This window comes from Chamaea fasciata, unplaced genomic scaffold (assembly GCF_029207755.1).
Source record: "Chamaea fasciata isolate MVZ Bird 193981 ecotype frontalis unplaced genomic scaffold, bChaFas1.0.hap1 SCAF_620, whole genome shotgun sequence".
Taxonomy (NCBI): domain Eukaryota; kingdom Metazoa; phylum Chordata; class Aves; order Passeriformes; family Sylviidae; genus Chamaea; species Chamaea fasciata.
The window spans coordinates 52386-62054 of NW_027094705.1; the positions used below are offsets into that span (position 1 = coordinate 52386).

Below are 9669 nucleotides of genomic sequence, written 5' to 3' on the forward strand. Positions count from 1 at the left end.
GTCACACCGAGAGACACCCCCAAAAAAAAACCCCAAAGAGCAGAGGGGGCTCGGGGGAGAAACGGCCGAGTCTGGAATGAGAAATGCACAAAAAAAGCCCCAAAAGGCCCCAAAATTCCCCCAAAAATGGCCCCAGAGAGGCTTAGAGCCCCCCAAAATCCATCCGTGCCCCCCAAAAACATCTTGGGAACCTCCAAACATTCCTCGGGAACTCCCGAAACGCCTCGGAAACACCCCGAAAAAAAAATCCTCAGGATTGGCCCCAAAAACGCCTTGGGACGGCCAAAAGTTAATTGAGAACCCCAAAATTCATCAGGAGCCCCCTAAATTAATCAGGAGCCCCCCAAAAATCCATCAGGACTCCCCCAAAATTACTCAAGACCCCCCACCCCCAGAAACGTCTCAGGACCTCCAAAATTTTCTAAAATTCCCCCAAAATCAATCAGGACGCCTCCAAAATTAATCGGGACTCCGCCCAAATTATTCAGGACCCCCTCAAAATTAATCGGGGACCCCCAAAAATGTCCCAGGACCCCCCAAAATTCCTGTCCCCCCCCCCCAAACCTTGTGGACGCCGGTGACTTTGGGGACGTAGGAGACGGAGAACGTTCGGTTCTTGTCGTTGTTGGCCACAACCTTGGCCTGGGGAGGGGGCACAGGGGTCAGACCCCCCCCCGGGGGACCCCAAAATCCTTCGGGATCCCCCCCGAAACACTCCAAAAAAATCCCCAAATCCCACCGAAATAGCCCAAAATACCACAAACCCCCCCCAAATACCCCAAAATGACCCCAAATTGTCCCGATAGAGCCCAAAATTAACCCAAAATAGATCAAAATGAGCCCGAAATAATCCAAAATTCCCCCAAAATAACCCAAATCCCCCCAAAATAGCCCAAAATCCACCCAAAATAACCCAAAATTACCCCAAAATAGCCCCAAATCCACCCAAAATAGCCCAAAATTACCCCAAAATAGCCCAAAATTACCCCAAAATCTCCCCAAAATTACCCCAAATCCCCCCCAAATGACCCCAAAATCCCCTCCAAAATCCACCAGGGAGAGACCCCTGCCCCTAAACCCTCCCAGACCCCAACCCTGAACCCCCCAAACCCCCAAATTCCCCTGGAACTTCCCCGAGTCCCCCCCCAGCCCCAAAAACCCCCCAGGGACCCCCCCCGAGTGCCCCCAAAACCCCCCAGGGACTCCCCAAATCCCTCAAAATTTCCCCCCAAACCCCCAAAACTTCCCCCCCAAACCCGCCCTAAATTCCCCTCAAACCCCCCAAAATTCCTCCAGAGCCCCCCCCCAAATTCCCCCCGGACCCCCAAACCCCCCCAGCCCCCCCAGACCTCCTCCCGGTGCCCGTCGGGGTCCTCGACGTAGACCAGCACCTCCCCCTGCCCCGCGCTGATCGTCTCCACCGTGAACTCGGCGCGCTGCTGCACCACGTTCCCCGTGGGCTCGATCCCTGCAGACCCCAGACCCAAAACGGGGGCTCCACACTGACCTCGGGGGTCCCAGACCCACCCCGGGGGTCCCAAACCCACCCTAGGGGCCCCACAGGGGCTTCAGACCCAGCTCAGGGGTCCCAGGGGGGTCCCAAACCCATCCTGGGGGTCCCAGGGGGTCCCAAACCCACCCTAGGGGCCCCACAGGGGCTTCAGACCCAGCCCGGGGGTCCCACAGGGGTCCCAAACCCATCCTGGGGGTCCCAGAGAGTCCCAGGGGGGTCCCAAACCCATCCTGGGGGTCCCAGGGGGGTCCCAAACCCATCCTGGGGGTCCCAGAGGGTCCCAGGGGGTCCCAGGGGGGGGTCGTGCCCCACCCCAGGGTGATCCCAGAGGGTCCCAGAGTGGGGACAGGGGGGTCCAGCCCCCAGCCCCAAATCCCCAGGGATCATCCCAAAGCCTCCAGTCCCCACTTCCCCCCAGCCCACCCCCCAAAATTCGGGGGTCCCGGGGGTCTCGGGGACCCCCCCTCACCTGGCCCATAGGCCCGGGCCTTCTTGGGGTTGAGTTTGGGGCGCAGGGGGGCCCCGGGTTTGAGCTTGGCCTTGGGGAACTGCGACAGGTACGTCATGACGGAGTGCTCGTCCACGTTGGGGTCCACGATCTCCTCGGGGGTGATCACCTGGGGACGGGGACACGGGCCATCAGGGACGGGGACAGCGGGGACAGCGGGGACAGCGGGGACAGGGGACAGCAGGGACAGGGGGGGACACGGGCCATCAGGGACGGGGACAGCGGGGGACAGCGGGGACAGCGGGGACACGGGACAGCGGGGACGGGGACAGCGGGGACAGGGGGGACAGGGACAGCGGGGACAGCAGGGACACGGGACAGCGGGGACGGGGACAGCGGGGACAGGGGGGACACGGGACAGCGGGGACGGGGACAGCGGGGACAGCGGGGACGGGGACAGCGGGGACAGCGGGGACACGGGACAGCGGGGACGGGGACAGCGGGGACAGCGGGGACAGCAGGGACAGCAGGGACATCAGGGACGGGGACAGCGGGGACAGGGGGGACACGGGACAGCGGGGACAGGGACAGCGGGGACACTGCGGGGACAGCGGGGACACGGGCCATCAGGGACGGGGACAGCGGGGGACAGCGGGGACAGCGGGGACAGCGGGGACACGGGACATCAGGGAAGGTCATGGGGATAGTGACAGGGACACGGGGACATCAGGGAGAATCATGGGGACAATGACAGGGACACGGGGACATCAGCAGGGAGTGCCGGGGGTCCCCTGGTGCGTGTCCATCCTGGGATCTCCTCGGGGGTGATCACCTGGGGACAGGGCCGTGTCCCCAGGGGTCACCTGAGCGGGACAGGATCAGTGACAGGGACAAGGACAGAGGCAGGGACAGGGACAGTGGCAGCCGCGTCCCCGGTGTCACCTGGGGGATGCCGAGCCACTCGTCCGCCTGCTGCATGGCCTCGCGCGCGTTGTCCACCGGCCGGCTCGGGTCCCACGAGTCCCAGTCGGGGCACAGCCCTGGGGACAGCGACACGGTCACCAACGTCCCCAGGGCCCCTCCCGTGTCCCCAGTGTCCCCTCACCGGGGCACCAGTGCCCCCAGGGTCCCTCCCATGTCCCCAGTGTCCCAATGTCCCCAGTGTCCCAATGTCCCCAGTGTCCCCAGTGTCCCAATGTCCCCAGTGTCCCAGTGCCCCAATGTCCCCGATGTCCCTGACTGTCCCCAGTGTCCCCGATGTCCCCGATGTCCCCAATGTCCCCGTGTCCCCGCACCTGGCGCACAGCTGTCCACCAGGGCGCCCAGGGCCCGCCCGCTCTGCCAGTCCTTGCTGAAGTTGGTGATGGGCAGTGACCCCAGTGTCCCCAGTGTCCCAATGTCCCCGATGTCCCTGACTGTCCCCAGTGTCCCCGATGTCCCCGATGTCCCCGATGTCCCCGTGTCCCTCACCTGGCGCACAGCTGTCCACCAGAGCCCCCAGGGCCCGCCCGCTCTGCCAGTCCTTGCTGAAGTTGGTGATGGACAGTGACCCCAGTGTCCCCAGTGTCCCAATGTCCCCGATGTCCCTGACTGTCCCCAATGTCCCCAGTGTCCCTGATGTCCCCAATGTCCCCGTGTCCCCTCACCTGGCGCACAGCTGTCCACCAGGGCCCCCAGGGCCCGCCCGCTCTGCCAGTCCTTGCTGAAGTTGGTGATGGGCAGTGACCCCAGTGTCCCCAGTGTCCCAATGTCCCCAGTGTCCCAATGTCCCCGATGTCCCTGACTGTCCCCGATGTCCCCGATGTCCCCGATGTCCCCGTGTCCCCTCACCTGGCGCACAGCTGTCCACCAGGGCGCCCAGGGCCCGCCCGCTCTGCCAGTCCTTGCTGAAGTTGGTGATGGGCAGTGTCCCCAGTGTCCCAATGTCCCTGATGTCCCCGATGTCCCCAATGTCCCCAATGTCCCCAATGTCCCCGTGTCCCCGCACCTGGCGCACAGCTGTCCACCAGGGCGCCCAGGGCCCGCCCGCTCTGCCAGTCCTTGCTGAAGTTGGTGATGGGCAGCTGGGGCAGGCGGTTCTGGATCCAGCCCAGCAGCCGCTGCTTCGGCGTCTGGCGCTTGGCCTCCTCCTCGTCCTCCTCGTCCCACATGGGCATGGAGATGGAGTAGTGCAGGATGAGCGTCCAGATCAGCCCCAGGATCAGCTTCAGGTTCCCGTCCACGATGGCCTTGCTGTCTGTGGGGACGCGGGGACATTGGGGACAGCAGGGGACAGCAGGGACAATGGGGACACTGGGGGTGTTTGGGGTATTGGGGACACTGGGGACATTAGGGGAGGGGGGGACAAGGGGGGACACAGGAGGGACACGGGATTGGGGGACACCAGGGAATGCCCTGCAGGGACTGGGGACATGGGGGACACCAAACAGGGACAGGGGACACCCCGAAAGGACAGGGGACACCCCACAGGGACTGGGGACATTGGGGACACCAAACAGGAACAGGGGACACCCCGAAAGGACAGGGGGACACCCCACAGGGACTGGGGACATTGGGGACACCAAACAGGGACAGGGGACACCCGAAAGGACAGGGGACACCCCACAGGGACTGGGGACATGGGGGACACCAAACAGGGACAGGGGACACCCCACAGGGACTGGGGACATTGGGGACACCAAACAGGGACAGGGGACACCCCACAGGGACTGGGGACATGGGGGACACCAAACAGGGACAGGGGACACCCCACAGGGACTGGGGACATTGGGGACACCAAACAGGGACAGGGGACACCCCACAGGGACTGGGGACATTGGGGACACCAAACAGGGACAGGGGACACCCCACAGGGACTGGGGACACTGGGGACACCAAACAGGGACAGGGGACACCCCACAGGGACCCACCAGGGGCCACCCAGGGGAGGTGACAGCCCGGTGCCACCGCAGGGGTGGGGACAGGGACACACAGGTCTGGTTGGGGACACCTGGGGGACACTTGGGGACACCTGGGGACACCTGGGGACACTTGGGGACACCCTGGTGCCCCAGCACGGGGGTGACAGGGGTGTCAGTGGGCTCCTGTTGGGGACAGGGGGGGACGAGGGGGGGTCTCAGGGGACCCTGCTGAGAGTTTTGGGGTCTTGGGCGTGTCCCCAAGTTCCCACAAACAGTTTTTGGGTCCCGAGCACGTCCCCAAGCCCCCGCTGCGGTTTTGGGGTGTCTGGGCGTGTCCCCAAGTCCCCACTAACACTTTTGGGGTGTCTGGGCGTGGTCCCCGCTGCAGTTTTGGGGTGTCTGGGCGTGTCCCCAAGTCCCCACTAACACTTTTGGGGTGTCTGGGCGTGTCCCCGCTGCGGTTTTGGGGTGTCTGGGCGTGTCCCCCCCTCCCAGCAGCGTTTTTGGCCACCCACTTCCTGTTTCTGCCTCGTTTTGGGGTTTTGGGGTTTCGGGCCGTGGCCCCAGATCCCTTTGGGGGTTTCGGGGTGTCGGGGAAGGTTCCCAGGCCCCGGGACGGCTTTCGGGCTCCCTTTGGGGGGTTTTGGGGTCTCGGCCGTGTCCTTAGTCCCCGTTCCAGTTTTTGGGGTCCCCCTTTGGGGTTTTTGGGGTGCCCGGGGTGTCCCCAGCCCCCGTTCCAGTTTTTGGGGTCCCGTTTGGGGTTTTTGGGGTGCCCGGAGTGTCCCCAGCCCCCGGTTCCAGTTTTTGGGGTCCCCTTTGGGGTTTTTGGGGTGCCCGGGGTGTCCCCAGCCCCCGTTCCAGTTTTTGGGGTCCCCTTTGGGTTTTTGGGGTGCCCGGGGTGTCCCCAGCCCCCGTTCCAGTTTTTGGGGTCCCCTTTGGGGTTTTTGGGGTGCCCGGGGTGTCCCCAGCCCCCGTTCCAGTTTTTGGGGGTCCCCTTTGGGGTTTTTGGGGTGCCCGGGGTGTCCCCCAGCCCCCGTTCCAGTTTTTGGGGTCCCCTTTGGGGTTTTGGGGGCTCTGGGCCGTGCCCCGCCCCCGCCCCGGTTTTTGGGGTCCCTCCGGGTGTCCCCAAATCCCCTCTGGGGGTCTCCCCCCTCTCCCCGCCCCCCTCGCGCGGGGTTTTTTTGGGGGGGAGGGGCCGGGCCGGGCCCCGCCCCGCGGTTTGGGGGGGTTTGGGGGGGAAGGGGGAGGGGCGTGGCGGGGGGTGGGGGATGGGCTCCGGCCCCTCCCCCCCCGCTCCAGCATTTTTTGGCCTTATAAGGGCTCGGCCACTGCCGAGGCCACGCCCCCTGCCACGCCCACCCCGCGACCCCCCCCCCCAAAAAAAAACCTCCGGGACCCCCCGAAAACCCCCCCGAGCCCCCAAAGCGGCGCCCCCTCCCCAAATTCCTGCGGCGGGAGGAGGGGCCGGACCCTCCCCCCCCCCTTTAATTTGGGGGTCGCCCCAAATTTGGGGGGAGGGTCCTAAATTGGGAAAGGGGGGAGTCGCAAATTGAGGGGGGGGGTCCCAAATAAAAAGGGGGAGCCCCACTGGGGTGAGGAGGGGTCCCCCGACCCCCCCCCCGTGAATTTTGGGGTCCCAAATTAGAGGGGATCGGTCTAAATTAGGGGGGCGTGTCCCAAATTTGGGGGGGGGGTCTCAAAAAGGATTGGGGGGGAGGGGTCCCCAAAGCCCCGCCCTAAATATTGGGGGTCCCCAAAATATTCCTGGGGGGGTCCCATAAAGGGGAGGGGTCTCAGGGCTCCCCTTTCATCACTCCGGGGTTATTTGGGGGGGGTCCCTGAGCCCCCCCGGGACCCCTCCCCCCAAATTTCGGGGTCTTTTTTTGGGGGGGGGGGTCTCCCCATTCTCCAGTTGGGACCGGCTCGATGCTGCCCCTCTTGGAGACCCCTCCCCATTTTTGGGGGTCCTCCCCCGCCCATTTTTGGGTTGGTCCAAGACCCCTCCCCAATTTCCGGGACCCTTTTTTGAGGGGGGTCCCGCGCCGCCCCCTCCTCCCCATTAAATCCAATTCCATCTCCCCATTTTGGGGGTCTGGGGTCTCCCAGGCGCCCCCTCCCCAATTTCCGAGCCCATTTTGGGACGAATTCGCCGCTTTTTCATCAACACAAACCCAAAAAAAAAATCCCAAAAAAAAAACCCATTTCCCCCCAAACCCCGCAGAGCGTTTTGGGGGGTGGTCGCGCGCCCCCTCCCCAATTCCTGAGCTCCTCGGAGGTTTTTTTTTTGCCCCCTCCCCACCAACACAAATTTCGCCGATTTCCTTTTTTTTTTCCCCAAAAAAAACCCCTCAAAAAAAAAACTTCAGCGCTCCGGAACTTCCACTCCCCGCTCCCCTCGCGTGGCTCCACCCCGAACTCCGCGCTCTCTCTCTTTTCTTTTTTTGGGTGGGTGGTCGCACGCCCCCTCCCCCAATTTCAAAGATTTCCAGGGAGAATCCAGCACTTTTCCATCAAAAAAAAAAGCCCAAAATCCTGATTCCGACCTCCTTTTCCTCCAAAAATTCAACTCCTCCGCAACTTCCTCTCCACCCCCGCTAACTTCAGGGGGCGGTGGTCGCACGCCCCCTCCCCAAATTCTGAGCCACTTCCGACCCATTTCTGAGCCATTTCCAGCCTCTCCTCACCAACACAAACCACCTAAACCTCATTTTTTCCCCCAAAATCCAACTCCTCCATGACTCCCACCCCCTAAACCCTTTTTTTTCCGGGAGGGGCGGTGGTCGCACGCCCCCTCCTCAATTTCCGACCCCTTCCTGAGCCATTTCCAGCCTCTCCTCACCAACACAAACCACTCCAACCTCATTTTTCCCCCCAAAATCCATCTCCTCGCTAACCCCCACACCCTCCCCACCCCCTAAACCCTTTTTTTTTCTGGAGGGGCGGTGGTCGTACGCCCCCTCCTCAATTTCCGACCCATTTCTGAGCCCTTTCTGGGCCCTTTCCAGCCTCTCCTCACCAACACAAACCACCTAAATCTCATTTTTTCCCCCCAAAATCCATCTCCTCGCTAACCCCCACACCCTCCCCACCCCCTAAACCCTTTTTTTCCGGGGGGGGGGGGGGGGGGCGGCGATCTCTCTCCCCCTCCTCAATTTCCGACCCCTTCCTGAGCCATTCCTGAACCATTTCCCAATCCTCCTCCCCCAAAACCCCCCTCCCCACCCCCTCAACTCCTTTTTTCCCCTCCGGGGGGAGGGGGGGATCCCCCCCACTCCTGCCCCCCCAAACCCCCCCAGCCCCTCACCGATGGACACCAGCTTGATGTTCTCCCTCTCGAGGAACTCGAGGGCCACCGACACGTTCTCCAGCTGCATCTGGCGGAAGGTGGGGCGCGCGTTGTACTTGCGGCCCATCTGCTTCTGGCTCAGCACCTCGAGCAGCGCGATCAGGCGCAGCCCGTCGCCCAGGTCGGTCTGCAGGTTGCCCACGCGCTTCTGCACGCACTTGAGGTGCTCGTTGCACCAGCGGGTGAAGGTGTTCTGCTGGATGCGCTTCCAGGGCGCGTCCTCCGCCAGGTCCTTCTCGGTGGCCGGCATCTCGGCTCCGGGCTCGGCCGGCGGCTCCGCGGCGCGGCCCCGCCCGCCCGGCGCGCTCATGCCGCGGCCCAGGGGGAGGACGGAGGGGCGGGCGAGGGGCGGGGAGGCTGCGGGGATACGGAGGGGAGGGTGAGAGGGGATCGCGATATGGGGCGGGGGGGGGGGGGGGTGGCGATAGTGGGGGGGATGGGGATAATGGGGGATGGGGATATGGGGGGGGGCGATAGTGGGGGGAATGGGGATAATGGGGGATGGGGATATGGGGGTGGCGATAGTGGGGGGAATGGGGATAATGGGGGATGGCGATATGGGGAGGGGTGGCGATAGTGGGGGGAATGGGGATAATGGGGGATGGCGATATGGGGAGGGGTGGCGATAGTGGGGGGAATGGGGGATGGGGATAATGGGGGATGGCGATATGGGGGGGGCGATAGTGGGGGGAATGGGGATAATGGGGGATGGCGATATGGGGGGCGGCGATAGTGGGGGGAATGGGGGATGGGGATAATGGGGGATGGCGATATGGGGGGGGCGATAGTGGGGGGAATGGGGGATGGGGATAATGGGGGATGGCGATATGGGGGGAGAGGGGGGGATGACGATAGTGGGGGGAATGGGGATAATGGGGGATGGGGATAACGGGGGATCGGGATAATGGTGGGGGGATGGCGATAGTGGGGGGGCGGATGGGGGATCGGGGTAATGGGGGATCGGGATAATGGGGGGATTGCGATATGGGGGGGATCCGGAATGAGGGATCGGGATAATGGGGGATCGGGATAATGGTGGGGGGTGGCGATAGTGGGGATAATGGGGGATCGGGATAATGGGGGATTGCGATATGGGGGGAGATCCGGAATGGGGGATCGGGATAATGGGGGATGGCGATATGGGGGGAGAGGGGGGGATGGCGATAGTGGGGGGAATGGGGATAATGGGGGATCGCGATATGGGGGAGATCCGGAATGCGGGATCGGGATAATGGGGGATCGGGATAATGGGGGATCGGGATAATGGGGGGAGATCCGGAATGGGGGATCGCGATAATGGGGGATCGCGATAATGGGGGATCACGATAATGGGGGCTCGCGATATGGGGGGAGATCCGGAATGGGGGATTGGGATAATGGGGGATCGGGATAACAGGGGAGATCCGGAATGGGGGATCGGGATAATGGGGGATGGCGATAGTGGGGGATCGGGACAATGGGA

General features: G+C 63.6%; 1 protein-coding gene across 1 annotated transcript in view; it reads right to left on the reverse strand.

The window, feature by feature from the left end:
* Positions 1 to 8561, reverse strand: part of LOC136305750 (filamin-A-like) — a 60940-nt gene extending 52379 nt beyond the window's left edge. Inside the window, 6 exon segments of the mRNA XM_066209068.1 lie at positions 565 to 642; positions 1350 to 1468; positions 1983 to 2130; positions 2904 to 3001; positions 3949 to 4197; positions 8166 to 8561. Coding sequence (XP_066065165.1) covers positions 565 to 642; positions 1350 to 1468; positions 1983 to 2130; positions 2904 to 3001; positions 3949 to 4197; positions 8166 to 8517 — 1044 coding nt within the window. The 5' untranslated portion in view covers positions 8518 to 8561.
* Positions 8562 to 9669: the final 1108 nt, after the last annotated feature.